This window comes from Halichoeres trimaculatus, unplaced genomic scaffold (assembly GCF_033239565.1).
Source record: "Halichoeres trimaculatus isolate MK-OKI-2021-1 unplaced genomic scaffold, fHalTri1.1 fHalTri1_scaffold_8, whole genome shotgun sequence".
Lineage (NCBI taxonomy): Eukaryota > Metazoa > Chordata > Actinopteri > Labriformes > Labridae > Halichoeres > Halichoeres trimaculatus.
The window spans coordinates 32,065,280-32,085,103 of NW_027437186.1; the positions used below are offsets into that span (position 1 = coordinate 32,065,280).

General features: G+C 42.1%; 1 protein-coding gene and 1 long non-coding RNA gene across 8 annotated transcripts in view; one reads left to right on the top strand and one right to left on the bottom strand.

Moving 5' to 3' along the window:
* pax2a (paired box 2a) overlaps positions 1-17,767 on the top strand; it is a 32,087-nt gene extending 14,320 nt beyond the window's left edge. For 4 of the 7 annotated variants that reach the window (XM_074675056.1, XM_074675053.1, XM_074675054.1 and 1 more), the window contains 5 exons: positions 1,867-2,042; positions 5,624-5,744; positions 13,300-13,401; positions 14,887-14,973; positions 15,174-17,767. In XM_074675056.1, coding sequence (XP_074531157.1) covers positions 1,867-2,042; positions 5,624-5,744; positions 13,300-13,401; positions 14,887-14,973; positions 15,174-15,295 — 608 coding nt within the window. In that variant the 3' untranslated portion in view covers positions 15,296-17,767. Of the gene's footprint in view, positions 1-1,866; positions 2,043-5,623; positions 5,745-13,299; positions 13,402-14,886; positions 14,974-15,154 lie in introns of all 7 variants that reach the window. The other 3 variants (XM_074675055.1, XM_074675057.1, XM_074675060.1) reach the window with 1 other exon arrangement.
* Positions 14,352-19,824, bottom strand: part of LOC141794668 (uncharacterized) — a 68,906-nt gene continuing 63,433 nt past the window's right edge. The window contains exon 5 of the long non-coding RNA XR_012598544.1: positions 14,352-14,451. This is a non-coding gene — a long non-coding RNA (uncharacterized LOC141794668). The remainder of the gene's footprint in view (positions 14,452-19,824) is intronic.

Below are 19,824 nucleotides of genomic sequence, written 5' to 3' on the forward strand. Positions count from 1 at the left end.
AAAAAACAACATTTTCAAGTACAATAACACTAATAACAAGCAACTAATAGGGAATTCATAACACAAATAATCAAACTTTTAATGACCAAATATAGTTATTATACTTGTTAGGTCTTACTTATTCCCAAATAGCAAGGTGAATTAAAAATTGCATACCAGACAAAAGCTTAAATAGCTCTCAACCAACCTTTAATACTTTATTCTTTATTGTTTGTTTACAGTAGAAATCTGGCGCCAAAAATAGCTCCAACGCTGTCTGTGAGCAGCTCGTTGAGTCGGCCTTATTAAACGTGAGCTTAAGCTGAGCATAAGCACGCTCCTCCACAGTGAATGACAAACAGTTGCTATTGATCCGGCTTCCCTCTTTTCTCAGACCAGCTGATACGAGGTAATTAATGACTCCATTTTCCTCTGTACCACAGACAACAATTGAGTTTCTTACAGCAACACCACTGCTGGCCCTCCACCCAAGGGAGCAGTTTGAAAACCAGAGGAAAAGTAAAACTGGAGTATCTCCTGGGGAAAAGGAGAAAACTTGATTCTTTCATAAATGTAGGACAAAGCTACAGTCAATATAGTTTATCAGTGAAACACACGCTCACACACACACTCACACCACATCACAGTCCTCTATTCCATTCGCTCCATGGATCTATTTCTTGGTGCGAGTCGGGTTCATCCTCTGGCCTCAGCCATTGAAAAAAGGTCAAGCAGCCGAGCAGAATGGCAATAACGCCCCTGAAATGGTACCATCAGTGGAACATGATTGATCAATTGAATTCCATAGCACAGAAAAATGTGGGATTAAGTAGAGTATTATACGCACAATGAGTTGAGGCATGATGTTCATTCCAAGTTCATTTCGCCTCCCCTCCTCTGCCGGCGGATCAGGCAATCAATAGCGGCCTTGCATATCATATATCACCACCGGCTCGCCCAGGAGAGAACATAATCTGCTGCAAATTTAGAATGACAGATTTGTATGGGAGCTAAAGCCCTCATTCGCTGTTGGCGGCCGGGTAAAAGAGAGGAAGGGAGGGCGGCAGGAGCCAGGGAAGTGGAGTGGAGGGTTCCTGGGATACTGGCTGGAGGTTTTAGCAGCAGAATGGTTTTTTCGTTCTGTGTTCAGGACTTGATGAGAGCGCACGGGGCAGAGCTGCTGCAGCCGCAGTGGCCCAGTTGATAGGGTCAGAGATCAGCCGAACGAGGGAAGCACAAGCTCATTTGTTTATATAGAGTGTGACCAAGTGAGGAAATGCATACGCTTGCCCTCGACGCCCCGTCCTCACTCGGCCCTGAGTGCGGTCCCCACTCCATTCTGTTTTCCAGAAGACAGGTAATATGCAGGGGGGGATGGAGGGAGAGCCAGGAGAGACAGAGAGAAGGGAGGGTAATATGTTCAGGAGGAAATAGTGCAGTTAAATAATGGCTCTCCATTTCCCGGCAGCAGAATGAGAGGCTCTGTATGTAATCGGCAGCCCCAGTTTCTCCTCCTGAAACACACGCTCTCCCTTACAAGTATATATTTGCACTGAAGGTAATCCATCAATTACCATAGACCTATCACATGATGACCGTGCTGATGGTGGCCGCGAGGAGGGGTGGGGGAGCTGCTTGAGTGAGTGTCTATGTGTGTGAGGGGGAGATAAAAGACAGACATGCTGGTGGGTCTCCCTGAATTTACTCCTTCTCCTCATCCGCCATCATTCTCACACCCGATGAGCTCAAAACAAATTTCTCCTCATGCTTCCCTCTCACTGCTGGAACAAAATAGAGTAAAAGAAAAGACTCTCGCTCTATGCCCTGATGCAGGTGTTGTTGCCTTCTTCCCCCTCCTCTTCCCTTCTTCCTTTCCTTCCTTCCTAGATGGGTCTGATGGCTCGGGCCCTGGCAGCGACTCTCAGGGCAGCGTGGAGAGTTTAAGGAAGCACCTCCGGGCAGACGCCTTCACCCAGCAGCAGCTGGAGGCCTTGGACCGTGTGTTTGAACGTCCTTCTTACCCTGATGTCTTCCCCACTTCAGAACACATCAAACCTGAACAGGTAGAGCTGACAGATTCCCTTTTTTTGCAGTATTTGCACAATTATCTTGCTCTCTTTGCTTCCTATCTGTCCTCAAACTCTGGTACCCAAGAGTGAAATAATCTTCACTGAATTCTTGGAGAATTATCTGCTACACACGCTGGCACAGGTGACAGAAAGCTTTCTACAAGCAACCTACGAGCCTACAGCCTATTCCAGTGGATAACCTTTATTTACATTCATTAGACTGTTAAACAACAAGAGGACTATTAATTTTTCCATTGGAACTCTATGTGGGTGCCCATGCAGCCTTAGCAGTGCCCTAATTGAGTTCATTTTCATCTCTGTGCGATCGCGGGGAATTACAGCGGCGATAAATCAGAGGGACAGCCCCTCAGCCTGCTATACAGCCCCTAATGCAGCTAATTACCAAAGTGATTTCTACGGCAAGATCAATACCAAAACGAATTGGAAATGACTTGCAATCACAAAGACTGGAGGAGAAGGTATTAAAAAGGCGAGGAGAAAGTGGAGGAGGGGGGAGAAAAACGGCATCAGAATAGTCCAGAAAAATCAGTTTTAATTTAATGTAATATTAATCAGGCTGCTTTCCACTCGCTCCGCGCGCCTCCTCTTTTCTCCCTGTTTCCAACACCCCCTCCTTTTCTTAAACTGGTGAAAAGGTGGGATATTAGGCTATTAGGGGCTTGTCTGGTGTCTGCGTCAGGGCATTAAAAAGCCATTTTGAAGAGGCCGGGCTGAATAGGCCTCATCCCTCCCACACTTCTGGCAGCCATGTGGTCGGGTCATTCAGGCCCGTCTGAGCTCGCCACTCGCCCTCCACCCAGCCCTGCCCGGCCCTGCCCACAGCCCATCTGCATGACAAAATGGCTCTTGTGCTGCTGAGGCCCAGCGGAATAGAGGAGAACATCCAGCCCAGTGCCAGGGAACAGTTGTAAGCAGACAATTAGAGTTTATCTGGGATAGAAGCAGACAAGACCGGGGTCACCAGCTTGCCCCTGTGGGACCCCCGGCCCATTGAGACAAACAGATGCACTCTGATACAAACACTCGCAGACACAAACGTGTGCACACACACTTGTCCTTTCAAAGAAGAGGAAGAAGAGTCAGGTCAGGGAGAGTCATCTCATTAACAAACAGGATTTATCACAGCTGCTAGCAAAGCCTTCGCCTCAGATTAGAAGGAAAGAAAAGGGACGGATCTGGACCTCACATCAGGCTGTAGCTGCAGGACACCAGAAACCAAAGTGCTGTCTTTTCTGTTAGTCGGGATGGGTACCTTTCACATTCGAGTCGATACGGTACGGGTGCCCGGTACCTGGCAATCAGTGTTGATACTCAATGGTACCATATCTATTCTTCAATATATAACCTTGCAATGCTGTGTTCATGTCTGGCATGGAAAGTCACATACTCTTCCACTTCCTCACAGTCACAAGGATGCATTTAGGTACCTAAACATGTAGCTTTTGATTTTACATGAATCGGTACCCGGTACTTCTGACCAGACTGAACAATTAATCAATTTTAAACCGACATCGCAATGTAATAGAATGCAATTTTCAAATCGCAAAGGCTACAATTAGAAAAAAAAAAGTTTCATGTACACAGACCTGGAGGGAATATAGTAACTTGTACTTGTTTTCCCTTAAAACCAGCAAAAGTCAAAATGCTGTTTTTTTCTGGTAAAAAAAAGAAAAAACCCGTGGGCTACAAAGATCCATCCAGTAGATCATTGAGCCACTTGATCACTTTTTTCTGTATGGTTTTACTCTTACTGACAATTGGAGGCCAGTAAAATTTCACAGTGTTCCTTTTTCTTTTTCAATTAAAAAAATGCAAAAAAGACTTGTTTCAATGCTAACAGTATCTTTTGTTGGTTAGTCATACCATAAAATGACTTAAAACTCATGTTAAGTGAACGATGCAGACGATAAAGGTCCCCCCAAAAAACGCATGCTTAATCGCAATTGCAATATTGGTCTAAAAAAATCGCAATTAGATTATTTTCCAAAACCAATCAGCCCTACTTTTGACAGAATTCAGTCAGTACCTATAAAAGTAACTAATTCAGTACTCATCCCTTTCTATTAGAGTAGATTTTTGGTAGAGGGATGTTAAATTCTGAATTACAACATATCATCTCATAGGGTAGCGTCACCCGAGGTTGTCCATCATTTTTGTTACCGGCTTTAAAATAGTCTCTTTTTTTTTTCAGATGTTTTTTTTTCTTTGAATTGTAATGTGAGAAGAGTTTTGTTTGTGTTGTGCGTCAGTCCAAAAATGGAGGATTAAGTGTTTATCATGATCAGATGTGTTGCATCATATCTGGTCACATAGTTTGGCATCACATTATGTTGCATCATCTTATCGTATTCTCTCCAGTATATCTAGGAATAGGTACCAAATTAGTTACTTTTATGGGTACTCAAATTCTGTCAAAAGTACCAGGTACTGATTCACCTAAAAACGAAAGGTACCATGTTTAGGTACCTAAATGCATCCTCGTAAATGTGAGGGAGTGGAAGAGTAGGCGATTGTCCATGCTGGACATAAACACAGCATTGCAAAGTTATAAACTGAAGAAAAAATATGTTAAATTGAAAAAATATATATGTTTAAGTGTTAAACAAATTGATAATTTAACATGAAAAAAGTACCAAAATTGGTACCGTTGAGTACCGATACCGATTGCCAGGTACCGCATTGTTTCAAATGTAAAAAGTACCATCCCTAGTTTCCTATCCTTTCCCATCCTATCATCAGTATTGTATCATAATGTATCATATCCATTGTAACGTTAAGTATTGTGGGGTAAGGAATCACAATGAATCATATCTTATCATACTGTATTAAAGCAGGAGCTGCATGTTTGACACACAAAAGATGGCCGCTCCTGCATTTTTTCACAATTTAATAGAAATCCAAAACATTTAGACGTTTAAAGAAGTAAAGAACCATTTGAATAAAAAGAACTAAAACAATACCAACTATCTGAAATGATTCTTAAACCATTATTTTTGTGTTCCTGTTGGAAACAAAGCACAAAGGCTGATTTTGAGGTTGTACTCCCCTTTAAAAAAAGCACACCACATGTCTCTCCTGTAACAAAGCCCTGAATGTCTCCTCCCTTGACTGGTCACAGGGATGACTGCAGTGGAGCACAAAGAGCCAGCTGACACCCCGTCCTTTCACTCCTCTCCCAATCCCTCTCTCATCCCTCTTTCCCTTCCTGCCTTCTCCTCAGACGAGCCCTAATGCATGCATACATCATAGGTCTTGGTAAAGCACGGGGAGCAGGGATGGGACGGGTTGGTTGGGGGATTGTTCACAGGAAATATTCAGGAGGAAATACAGTGTGAGGATCACAGGCGGCTTTCTTAGATACACCAGGGGTTATATTTCACATATTGTCTCCCAAACTAGTAAATCTGCTCTAAATCTGACCCCCAAATTAACTAAATCATGGCACAATGACCTGGAATGTGACATTCTTTTGTGTCCAAAGTTACTGTTTCTGATTTCCACCTATGCTTTCCTCTGCTGACACCTTCCTGCATTTGTTGTGTGCTTGTCCACAGGCCAACGAGTACTCGCTCCCCTCCCTGAACGCTGGCCTGGAAGATGTAAAGCCGAGCCTTTCCTCCAGCGCCAGCTCCGAGCTCGCCTCCAGTGTCTCCCAGAGCTACTCTGTTGTGACAGGTACAGTCTGACTCACGCTAGATTGATCCCTGAAAGAATAAAACACAGCTGCAGCAGGTCGAGGACAACTGTGCCAAGGCAGAGCTTGACACAGATATCGTGGCGTATTTTGCTCTGCTTTTTGCTGTTGAGACTTTTCGTATTGTTGTGATGTGCTTGAGGTTTAAACAAAAACAGAAAACAAAGATCTTTACAGCTTGATGTGACTTTTTTCAAATCCTTTGTCACCTTTAAAAAGTGGAAGAAGTCCCTGAACTCGACTGACTAAATCTCACATTTCATCAAAGTTTTCTCCACCAAACAATGCTAACTAATAACAGCCAGAATCAGTCCTCTGTTTTTGGCTCCACTTCCCAAAATTTGGTCATTTCTGACAAAGTACACTGCACCATCATTGACTCATCACTTTTATAGCTCACACATTTCCCAGAGAAATAAAATCCTCAGACCAAATGGGGGAAAAAAACTCTTTCCAGCCACTTTTTGCTGCTCTCTGTGTGTTTATTTTCCGCCAGACAGAGAGAGGCGATACATCATCTGAGCCCATTAAATCCTACAGGCCTTTCACACGCTGCTCCTAACTGGCTATTGTGTTAGCCTGGATTGGCCCGCTAACAGATTGACTGGGAGCACTTCTCATGAGAGACAGCTGCTGTTCTCGCCGCGACACGACGTTGTCATCAAAGGCTATGATAGCCTGTTGATTGACAGCGGCTGGAATGGCAGCGAGGCTGGCTGGCTGCCTCATGCTGAGGAGAAACAGAGACAGACTGATACAGCATCTCTGGTTTTTCTATCCTTGGTTTTAACAGCAACTCTCACCAAGAGCCAACACGTAAAGGCAGGTGCGCCGTATTAAATATCATGTAGTTTTAACTATCTGTATCATGTTACCCACCCTGTATGGCACCATGGCTTCTTTTACGCTGCTGTCCAGCTTGATGTCCGTCTGCTTAATTGAAATATTGTTGCTGCTGAGGCTCTTTCCCAGGAGGGGTTAGGTTTACTGGCTTGAGAATAATATACCAGCCTTTTAATAAAACGCCCATAATTATGCAGTGGGCATGGAAGTCAATGAGACCCCTGTGTGTATCTATGTGTGTGTGTGTGTGTGTGAGAAAGAGACAGAGAAAAAGAGGAGGAGGACAGCATGATTGAAAACTGCCGTGCTCCTTCTCAAATGATCCCTATAGTCCGGCCTGGACCCTCACACACAGCTACAGGAAAAGAAAGACCCCTTTTTTCCCCCCTGAATATGTGGGAGGTAGATCTGCCCCAGAAAGTTGGGCCTCAGGAGAAGAAAGGTGTGTTTTTGTCTTTTATGCCGGGCTCCTCCTATGAAAGCCGTCTCGCTCCGGGGAGCACACTCATAGCAGGTGGCCTTCAAGCCACCTGGGGGCCTGAGGCCTCCTAAAGTGAGGGCCACAGATTGCATAATGAGGAGGTGGGTCAGCAAAACTTTTCTTTAAGTGAAGTTTGACAACATGCTTCAGATTTGTATTAGAAATATTGATCTATCTGGGTGCCAAATTAAACCAGGAAGTAATTCCCAGTAAACTTTTATTGCTTAATTTTAATGGCTATGCAAAGTAATGTCTGAGGCGTTTGATTGGATGTAGAATGTCGGTGCATAAGATTATTTTTTCTGCCATTAGCAAACCCTGTAAATAGGAATGTATGCCAAGGCTGAAAAATGCTAAATTACCTTCCTCACTTAGGCTGCGATCCAATTATCAATAAATTACGCTCTCATATTGGATGGAGCTATGAGATTATATTCATTCTTTAAATGTTTTCTGCTCCCAATTAAAATTCATACAGTTATTGATCTTGTTGATTTTTATGTCCCGGAATTTGCATAATCTATTAAAGATGAATGATTAATGAAGTGCTCAGTTTTGCATTCCAAGGGCGCCAAAGCGGAGGCAATGTCGGCCATTTTTGTGTCCTCTGTTTACTCTAATGTGTGAAAGAGACAGTTACCTAGGGAGGAGGGAGGATGGAGGAATTAAAGAGAGATTTAGGGCGCTGAAATGCTCCGCTGGTAGTTAGAAAGAAGAAACAGTCATTTAACAAAGACTAGCTTTAGTTTTTAGCATAGAAAAAAATATTTATGATGTTTTCAGTTTGTGACATGACTTCCTTTGACAGTAACAAGGAGTTTATGTTATTGGGAGAGTTTGTCTGTTTGTTTGTCTGTGAGCAAAATAACTCAAAAGGTAACTAACGGATCTTGATGAAATTTTCAGGAAATCTTCAAAATGAGATAAGGAAGCAGTGATTAAATTTGGAGGTGATCTTGATCACAGTCTGGATCCAGGATTTATTTAAAGGATTCTTTATCATTGTGAGATAGGGCCGTTTTCACCATATGTGTGTATGACTCCACGATAAATGGTCCGATTGCTTTGCAAAACAATACAAGACAAGGTCACCATAATTTCTGACAGATGTTAAAGTACGATACAGATCCAGGCAATATTCTAGATACTAAGATCCAGAATATGAAATATGTACTGGGTCATCATGATTTCCAGTCTGCTGAAAGGGAGTATAACATTAAAGTAGGACTGAAGAATTGCGTGACAATCTCAATATGCTTGACAGCGCTCCATGAGAGCTTTTCTGGTTCAGTATATTTAAATATAATCATATCTTTGGTAGTATTGCAGATTTTTTTTTTACTTAGGAACTCAGTTTCTGCCTTAGGACTTGTTTTTGTCTGGCTCTGCATAGGTATGTAAAGGTAGTCTAATGATACATTAGCATACCAATGCATGGCCAACAATAACAATAATATCGTGATGCAGTGATTCATTTATTGACAAATGAAAAATGGGTTTGTGAATGTGAAGACCCATTTCCGCAAAGCTCTATCTATCCTCCTGTGTTTGAATATCTCTCTTCATATGAATGAAAACAGACAGAACTTTAAAGATGAAAGAGTTCAGGTGAGAAGAGGCTTCATTTTGGATTAATTTCCTCTAAAATGAGCCCACTCTGAGACTTGGCAGTGCCAGCTTTCCTCTGCCGGGTGGGGAACAACAAGCAGCCACCGAACCTGCAGCGCCTGGTGTGTGGCCTGGTGACAAACGGCTTGTCTGCGCTCACAGCCTCCAGCTCAGAAATTAATGTTTATATCAACTCCCACAACAACACACTAACCTGTAAGCACACATTTGATAATGAATAACTCAAACCATGGGTGGAGGATTCACACTTTGTGGCCTCTTTAAAAATCACAACAGCGTTTGGCTTTTATGGTTATGTTGGACTCAAGGAACATTTCCATTATTCAAGAGAGTGAAGGTAGAAGTTTAACTCAAAGATCTTGTGCGTACTGTAGGAATGAGAAAGTTCCCTGCAGATTGAACGTCAGCGTTTGAAAACAAGAGTTCTGTCAGTAAATGTTTGTGCTCAGAAGTTCCTCTGTGTATGCTTAAAAATGAAAGGCCCACTTGAGAGAGGCTGTTGCAGCTATATCTGGACGCATCGCTCTGAGGACGGCTGTAGGTTGTGAACAGTTCATTTCTATGGTTGATGGGGTCTGTGGACGTAGCAGAGACAGATGTTGGAGAACTCTATAGCGTCTCCACTCGCTCAGAGATGTGTTTGGTGGGGAGAAGAGTCCCCAAGGACCCCGAGTTTATCTTCCATCTCCATCATCAGAGCCTGTGATTTGACAGGCTCCCTTTACCCGAGCTCTGCCTCGTCTCCAGGACAATAAGCAACACCATGTCTGATTAGTTTCAGAGTTCAGTGGTCTTGAACGCAGCGTTTGTAGCAGTTGTTGTTGCATCGTAACCTGTTGTCTGTTTGACAACGGTTGCTGAGGGGCTGAGAAAACAGAAGCTAACGGCTGAACACTGGAGGTCTCCGATACATGGTGCAGACAGGCTTTGTCTGGTCTTTGGGGTTGGTGCCCTCAGTGTTGTCTTTAAGATTCTTGTCCTAAAGTAAGGGTTACTGCTGCAAAGTCATCCTTCTGACAACATAAGGCCTCATGTAACATGCCCAACAGGCCACTATTGTTGTTTCAGGCTGTGACTTGTAAAGGATGTTATCCAAAATATGAATTTATTAAATTATTCCCAAAAGTTATAAAAACTGTTAAAGAGCCAGACTTGCACTGACCAATGTTAGAAATAATGAACTGGAGAACTGAACATTTGCACTCATTCCAGTAGATTTCAGGAGATTTATGTCATATTTTTACTGTGCATGACACAAACTTTAAGTCTGTCCAATTAAACGCAAAGTCCACTCATTAAATATTTCGGTACATGTTAGAGATTCATGTCAACCATTCCTTTTAATGATTTGATCATATGTTAAAAACATAAATTGTTAAACCTTATCTGGCATTTGTCTCTATAAGATGAAAGCATTTCGTGTAATTGCACTTCTTCTGTCTGAATCCACTTTTACAGCTGCCACAGAGACAAAGAGTGGGAGAAGCTGCTGTGGATTCTATGGGAAAAACAGTCAGTTACGTTGCCTGATTTCCTGGCATAAGGTTCATAGGGCTGACAGGGTTGCATCCCCCCTTTCCATAGAACAGCCCTTATCTTAATGAGGAATCGCAACACACAGTCCTGTTGTAAAATAACAATGACGGGGGAAGCAGCTAATGAGGCTATCATGGTGTCGGGAAAGAGCCATCTCTCCCCGCAGGCCCCAGCGAACAGAGCGGGCTCTGCGGCAGACGCTGCGAGGCCGGAGACGGAGACAGAGCTCACATTGATTGCACGGGTTCAAGAGGCAGAGCCGGTGAAATGAAAGATGCCAAGACTCATCAGCCAAATTAGATCAAAGTGTAGAGTTCTGAACTGTCTGCAGGCCGATTGTTTGGGTATTTGTGGGAGTGATTTTGTTGTGAGAAAGCAGCCGTGAGATTATGTTGTTTGTTTTCCCAAAACCTTTGGGAAATTTTTTACGCATTTGAGCTTGATTGATCAGGCGCGCTGTGTTGTTGCAACATTTCACTGGTGTATGTTCCCCACTTAGCTGAATGAATTACTGCAGGGTGCATATGAAATTATTATTATAAGCTATGTAAATGAACAAACCGACTGCTGAAGACTTCTTATCTATTCAGGACTCATATGAAATGTCAGATCTGGAGTTTGATGGAAATGAAAAGGGTGTTGTTTTGTAGCGATTGTCGTCTTGCAGCACTTATCCATCTTTTGGACCATTTTAGGCGTTATCTCTAACTAAGCTTTTGCAAGTTTAGACCAACAATAGAGATATTTTCCATGTTGAATTTAAAGTTTTGATGAGAAAAGAGATGATAACATCAAGTTTAATTCATCTGACAGACTCCCACCCAACACATCCACCTTCCATAGTTGCAAACCAGTTGTGGTTTCCTTTGCCCTCTCTAGATCTTCCTCTGATGGGGACTCTAGTCCAGCTGGCATCTCACTCCACCATCTAGACTCTCTGGAGATTTTTCTACTCCTACCACACCACCCAGCCTCATAAAGCAGGGTCAGATTTACCCATAAGGCCCTGTACACCAGCGCTAATGCTAACCCGTTTGCTCAGTTTTTAAGTTCTCATTTGCAAACTCCGAACCAAAGTGTTGCACGTTTAGTGGCTCCACCGATGTGTACACAGGAGCAAAACTGACTATTTGCCCCTCATTAACAGCGCCCAGTCCTCTCCCCCTCTCCACCAGGCTGACCCCTTACTCATCTCCCGTTTTAACAAAAGGCCTCCAGGTCCTTCCAGCCTCGTGACAGGCCCGAGGTCTGAGGGGCCAGAGGAGGCCAGATCAGGGAAGGGAGTGTTGGGTGCAGAGGCAGGAGATGTAGAGCTGATGCTGGGGCCTGATTTGGACCTGAGTCTCCCTGTCCTGTGTGACCCTTCATCCAGTGCTGTCACTGTTAATTAGTGGACTGAATGTGCAGCAGACAGAGCACCCGATGCCTCGTTTCAGTTTAAGCTGCAGGGAATGTTTTTAGTTCAGTGGTAACTGAGCAGGAGTTTCTGGTAAGGTACAGACTGAACCTATACCCAGACTTTCACTTCTGCATCCCCTGGTTTGTTGCTGGACCAGAAACAGTTCAGACTATAGATGGGCAAAATGGATCAAACACACTGCAATGTCTGTGCATCTAGTCTGTTATTGGCTCTTATTTCAGACTGTGAGAAATATCATTTTAAGAAACATTACTTCTTATTTTCAGTGACAAATGAGTGATTTCAGTGTGTCCTTTGTTTCTTCAATTGGTTGTAGGTGATGAGGATTTACCTTATGTTTAAGAAAACAGCATAAAGGCACATAGCTCAGCTAGTAGGGACTTCGCTTGACTTGAGGTTCATTTGTTCAAGTCCTTGTACAGACCAAAGTAACTATGGCGTCTTATCATTTGTGTAAGTTCTCAGGGCCCTGTATGTGTAAGTTAGGGATGGGTACCTTTCACGTTTGAAACTATACGGTACCTGGCAATCGGTATCGGTACTCAACAGCACCAATTTTCGGTACTTCTGTGTGTGTTTATATGAATCAGAATCAGAATCACCTTTATTCGCCAAGTATCTTCAAGAATACAAGGAATTTGACTCTGTTTTAAACTGCACTCTCACAGATCAATTACTGTGAATAAAAAAACCCGATATATTTCAAAAGTAGAAAAAAATAGAGCTTAAATAAACATTAGTTATTGATTTTTTTAAATAAAATTAAATATTAATTTATTCAATAATAAAATCTCAAATTTTTACAATTTTAAATATTTATTCTTCGATATATAACCTTGCAATGCTGTGTTCATGTCCAGCATGGAAAATCATCTACTCTTCCACTCCCTCACAGCCACAAGGATGTGTTAGGTACCTAAACATGGTAGTGTTTGATTTTACGAGAATCGGAATTTGGTTGGTACCTATAAAAGTACCTTATTTGGTACCCATCCCTAGTGCAAGTGTGTGTGTTTTCAGCCTGTGTGTGTGTATTCATCTTCAGAAAACAGTGAAGAAAGAGAATTGAATTGGGATTGATGAAATGTATCATCTTCTTCTCTGAATTCTGTGTCCCTGCTAATGAAGTAAAAGTAAAATAGTCAAAGGAAGTTAAATGCCAGCCTTATTTTTCCTATGACCGCATAACACCAAATTTCTGTTAGCTAATCTGACATGTTATAATATCATAAAGACAAATGATGATAGCTAGCAGTAAAGCACAGATCAGCAGCTAAAGAGTAATGCTCCTTTATGACAGTGTTTGGATGCCTGTAGAGCTTAGTTAAGATTGGCAGCTTGGGTAGAAAAGTCTGCAGAGACTTCCAGTCGGTGACAGACATGTTTTCTGTACGTCGTCATCTGTACTTCCTGAACTTTGACCACACAGCTCTTGATGCCTGAACCAAACCAAACCACACTGTGCATCAGGAAGCAGCACCTCTTCCACTTCAAAACATTTCCTGTGAAGAGCTGTTTTTTTTAACTGCATCATAACAAATCCAGTGGAAACAGAAAATATGAGTTTACATATTGACCTTCTCTTTTTGTTGAATCTTTCTAAGAATTTCCTCCTTTGTTCCTGCAGGTCGAGACATGGCCAGCACCACCCTACCTGGCTACCCGCCTCATGTCCCCCCTACAGGACAAGGCAGCTACCCCACCTCCACACTCGCTGGAATGGTTCCTGGTGGGTGACACTGCTCTCTTTTTATGGGGCCATTAATTCTACTTTTACATGCTTTCTTTTCACCACACAGTCCCCTTCAGTTGATCTTGTTGAGAGAACTTGAGCTAAACTGAGTGTAAATGCTTCTTTGTGTCATCATGTAGCAAGTAAAACATCCCAGAGGAAACCTTGAAGCGTTTCTCCTGACTCACAGGATTGAAGCAGGCTTGTTAGAGCTTTGTTAGACTGCGGTTAGCGTGCGGTTAGCGTCCACGTTCGAGGACATTAGATGAACTCGATAGACGATCACCACAATCAGTGGCCGTGAGATAGGACAGTTCCTCTCAGTTACACTCCAGCTCCCAGCGCTCATTACCCTCGCCGTGTCCACACAGCGCGCTCTCCCCGGCCCCGTCGATAAACACTGCTTTTCGCCTCCCCGGACACCCAGGGCTGCCGAGCGTATCTCTTTCCCCTCTACTTAACCTGCAGTTCAGGTTCACAGCAAACAGTTAAGGGTCAAAACACAGAGGCGTGGAGGGCCTGTAAATATTTAAATCACTATCTCTCTCAGGGATGAGCTCGAGTTACACGACCAGCGGTGAGGATGCTATAGCTGCCAGCATGTGTAGATCTCTCCACAAACAACTGAAAACACAATTCCCTTTATTGCTCTGAGACTTGTTCCTCTCGCACTGACCCATAATCAAAGCAGGCGTGCAGTATTTACAAGAGTGTTACATTTTCAGATATACATGGAGGTAAACGCTGATACCTCAAGTTAAATTACTCTGCTTCATTGGATTATAAGACACTGGAGAGTGCTTCTCACCAAGCACACAAGCACAGCTCGCTTTTTAATCCAGAGGTCGTAGTTTTTCTTTGCACCTGAGTGTGAATGACTAAGATTTAGTGACCGGCCCCAAACACTGTTAAAGCAAAGGCCATTCTTCAGCAGCTTCATATAAAACCCAGCCTTTATAGTCTCGTAAAAAGAAAGAAACCTGTGGACCCACAGCAGCGCTCTCCAGCGTCCCCGCAGCCTCCTCTCCTCGTCCTTTCCTCCACGACCTGAGCAGGGAGGACAAAGAGTGAATGAGACTCTCTCAGAAGCTATTAGGGAGTTTTGAAGCGGAGCATCGTCGCTTAAAAGCAGGAAAAGAGTGCTGAAATTCTCACTTAAGGACATACAGGAGGAATCCTGGAGACTAACAGAGGATTAATAGAACAATCAATTTGCTTTGAGGGAGACAAGCAGCCAGGACAGACATGTCCAGCGCTGGGGGAGCTGGTTCAGGAGTGTCGATTTTTAAGTTACAGAAATGGAGGAAGAGGAACCACAATGAAATGACAGGGGTGGAAAATCTAGTTTGGTTAAAGAAGCATGCAAAAATTACATGTTGTTGATAAATTCAAAAGAAATGGCACATTAGATGATGCATCACCTGAGCGGGATGGAAACAGAAGCAGGGCTGGCATTAATGAAATTGTTGTTTTGTGTTGCAGGAGGGGACTTTTCTGGAAACCCTTACTCTCATCCACAGTACACCACTTACAATGAAGCATGGCGGTTCAGCAATCCAGCATTATTAAGTAAGTCTCCCATCATAGAGTAAAATCACTGACATAAACGGTCATTTTATCGGAACATGTTTTCATGTTTTTATAACTGGAAAAAGTGATAAAAGTCTTTGTTTTGTAGTTTTTTCTCACGTGTCTCACATCATGTCTGACCTCGTGGTTTCCAACGCCTCGCTCTTCTGTTAACTTTCAGGTTCCCCTTATTATTATAGTGCCGCATCCCGTGGCTCCGCCCCTCCCACTGCTGCCACTGCCTACGACCGCCACTAGTTACCATGGAGACCAGCTCAAACTGCAGGGCCATGGCTTCGGCCTCCATATTGTCCCCGTCTGAGAAACTCTGAGGTCAAAGGGAAGCGAGGAGGAGGAGAAGGAGGAGGAGGAGGAACCCGAGCTGCGACGTGGAGGAAAGATCTGCAAGGTTGATGCCGCTCAGCCTTCGCCCCCAGCTTCAGCGTTACACACTTTGGGGTCAAACGGTCTCCTGTGGGCGTCCAGAACTCACCCTGAATCTCTCACAGGCCTGAATATTTCCAGAATGACTTTAAGAGATTATATAAATATATATATTATAAAATATAAACTGAAGAAACCGTGTGAAGAATACCATGTGGAAAACAATGTCGTGGGTTTTTATTTTTGTTTCTTTGTTGCTGTTGTTGTTGTTGTTATTTTATTCATGGATCCTCACATTCCTTCATGTGATGAACTGCAGTATTTTTCTGCTCTAAAGAGAAAAGTCCAGGGGAGACAACAACGGTCCCGTAGCATCATGGTTGCAGCAGCTCGAACCTGTGTGGTGGGACGTTAAATAAGATCCTGGTTACTCGCTGTAGGACGGCTTCACTCTGGTGCTTTGACTACGTCTTCTGCTCTCATCCCTCCACACACATCAGATCCACACAGCATGTCCTACAACCGACCCTCTACAGACACCATCACTCTCCCTGTGGCAAACAATCAGATGTAAAAATGTAAATCATTTTCTAAAGTATTTTAAAAAACTTGGTGACTTTAAATTGACTCACCAGAATTTTAAATACTTTAAATCATTTTTTGTCACTATTTTTTAATGTAAAATATCAAAGATTTCTTCAAAGTAGATGTCACATTTCCCTCATTCTCCAGCCATGTCTGTGTCCATGCATGATCGTCTTTGCTCTTGTTTTGCACTATAACCTCAGCTAATTTAATTTATTTGGTACATTCACTAATGATGACATTTAATTAACCTCCAATTGTACACAAACCTGAAATATTTATAAGGAATTCAAAGTAGAGGAACATTTTTCTTTGTGTGTGAACATCTTTTCCTGAGGACCTGAGGAGTTTTAAGCCATGGCCCGATGGCGACATGAACCAACTCTCCTGGGTTTAACTTCATTCAGCTACTTAGTCACACCACTAGATGCCTACACAGTTTAGAAAGCTGTAACAGTGGAGCGATCCGACTGTAAATGAGCTTCAACAATTGCCTTACAAACCTGTTATTCAACCTAAATTCATGCCTGTTTAATGAAATTATTGCCTTTACAAACACACACTCACCCGCCTCCTTGATTTACATTTTTCTCTCTGTCTGCTCTGAGAGGAGACACTGACTCAGTTTGCTTTTTGGAAAAAAAAAAAACATTTTGTGAATGTACTTTTAACCACATTTGCCAAAGACTTAGTTTGATATTTAATATTTTATTTACAGTATATGTATGCATAAATAAAGCAGTATTATCTTGGAAATAAGTAGTCAACACTGAACCTGTACGGCAAACATAGCGACTGTAATGAAAAAGGTGAAATTCAGTGAATCCATCGGTTGCAACAAAATGCTGCTTTGTAGAATGATTTGTGAATAATGTGAAGACAATTCTTCTCTGTAAATAATGTCACACACACACACACATGCACACACACCGTTGCAGTATCATACAAATGTACTGGCTCCCTTTGTAGATATACAGACAGAAAAAAAACATGCATTACATTGTGTCTTAATGTAATGTTGTGCTCTAAAGGAAAAGCACAACTCCTGTTCAACCTGCAGCTACATGTACTGTCGTAGCAGGTTTCAGATGCTAACATCACGTAACTTGTCTTTGTCATTTTATTTTGTTTTTCATGATAATGTCATGATGATGTTTTATGTCACTATGCAATGAGTTTAAATGGCTTTCTGTATCATCTTTTGTTGTTGGGCTCAGAGTACGAAACCCCCGCGGAGAGCAGCGTAAAAAGCTACAACATCCAAAATGAAGATCAAACTGAAGTCCTTGGCAACAATCAAAGATATCGTCCTGTTTGCTGTTAGTAGATGTTGTGATCATTGTGGTAATCCAAATTACAGTCATCTGTACCTCCATGTTAAAAAAACCATCACAGGCGCCCATCTCTCCTCCTTCCCTCCACTCTTACAGCATCTGAGATGGAGTTTATTTTCACACCACACAGGCAGATACATCATCTGGTACCAGGGTTAACTGTCATTGTTAAGGGGCATCAGATATCAGAGAGACTGACTCTTCAGGAGAAGCTATCCTCCACATATTGCACTTGGGATTTGCCTTTTTCTGTCCACATGTAGCTCAACATATCTGGAAATGAAACACTGGTGCAGAGTGCGAACCACCTCTGAAGGAACAGGTCTTCTGCTGTTGTAAAGATGAAACAGGAGACGTGTCATGGACATTAAAAAAAAAAGGATTTCTGATGAAAATCTATACGGAAAGCCTCGTGGCCTCAATCATTGTTCTGTTTCAGTTCTGTTCCAATTCTTTTTGTGCACATGAGAAATAAATTCTTTTATATGTCAGTCGTTGACTCGGTGTCCCCTCATTATTAACCCCATAAGAAAATGATTCAGGGTTCAAGGTTCCTGGGGAGCGGGCTGGCTGTGGGTGTATTGATGTTTAGTTTTATGAACAGAAGCTGCTCATATGGGTTACAGCCCTCAGATAACTACTGGAAAGCTGCAGAGCACGCTGTGTGTGTGTAGCAGAGAGTGGGAGAAGACATGCATGTGGACGTGAACGGTGGGACAAAAACAAAATGTTCTGATATTGTGTTTTTTTTTGTTTAACGATTGTATAGTATGTTTTTTTTTGTTGTTGTTCAAAAATCTTCTTTTTTTTTTTTTTTTCTTTAAATTTCATTCCCTCGTTTAATTCTTTGTTTATAAGCTGGCTTGGAAAAAAGTTGAGAAGTCAGATCACCTGAATCAATCTTTAAAACTGACTCACATGAGATGTGGATTTTTTGGGAAAACATGGTGCCTGATACAGTCTGTAGACATCATCATTATTCAACTTTTTCACTTGGTCTGGTATTTAAAAAAAAAATCTTAAAAGCCCCAAAACTATAAAAAAAAAATCTCAATTTAAATCAAATTGGCAACCTAAAAATCATGAAAGAATAGGATGAAAAGTCTATCATCCCAGCCGTAATGGACATGTTTCCATTATTTTGATTGGGTTTGTCGTATTAGTAGTATGCACAATATATATCATTGTGATAACTATAGGAACTACTAGGATTTTTATTAATAAGCCCACACGCTCTAATGCAGCAAATGATGGTTCGCAGTCCACAAAGGCGTACAGAGAAGAAGCGCAGCCGTAACAAAACAATGAGAGATTAAAAGTGATATCACAGTTCTTGATGATATAATGTAACTGCTATTTGTAAAACATGCGCTGAAGGTAATCTGAGTTTTAAGGCAAGCACATCAACAGAAGAGTCATCCCAACACATGTTGAAGATTCATGACTCAGCAGAAGCTACTTCCAGCATTAGCAGCCTTGTGCTGATTCAAAATGCATGTGAATGAGAACTACAGGAAGGTGACCTGAAACAGCCTAGAGCTAAAGCAAGTTATGGCAAAAGTCTGTCTGATGACACATCTTTTCAGAAATATCAGCAACAGAGTTGGTGACATAAGTTTTACCATGGTCACATGGACTTCTGAGGGTGGTTCAGTAAGTATGCTCAGTTTGACGATACAGCAGCAGAATGAAGACTAAATCCTAAGATATCAGGCATCCACAGGAAGGCGTGCAAAAGACAATAACTGTAGGTCAGAATTGGATTTGTTTTTGTTTTTGTGTTGACAAGTTTAACTTTGAATTTGTGATATTAATATATGTGCATTGTCACTAAGACTACCCTTTAATACTCCAGGTGTGCATAAACAGCTCATTTTGAAACACATAAATGAATAAAATAAAACAAAACAAAACAAAACAGAAAAAACGGTTGGAACAGATTAATATAGCTCATCTGTATTTGCCCATAATATCCTCTGTCATGCTCAAACTGTCGTGCATCCCTAGTTTGTTTTTATGAATCTGTCTTCTCAGCTCACCCAGTCAAGGCTCATGACTGCTCATCAATAAGTCTGGCTGAGGTCCAAGTTTTCCCTCCCATCACTGTTTAATGCTCACTCACAGGGGGAATAAACCTGAGTCTCTTTGAATAACAAAACAAAAAGTATGGTCCACCTTTTACACCCAAACAAGGACACACACCAACACATTTCACCCACAATCTTCTGAAGGTTACTGAACAAACAAATTGTGTTGTCCCTCCTCTTTTTTATTATATAGTTCTTCCTTTTCTGTTTTTTCTTTAATTTCTCATTATTTTGTAACTTTCTTTAAAGCTCCTGTGTCAAAGTTAACGTCACATCTCTTCTTTTGATCTATTACTGAACATGTGTCATCATGTTTGTTGACAAAAACAGTTCTGCTTTCTTCAAATAGTTGAATGTAGGTGTCTAACTTTAATGTGTTAACCACAGCATCTGACTCCTACCCACATGGCAGCCACTTAAGGCTTTGAAAAGAAATATCTAGATATATTGAAACTTACAGT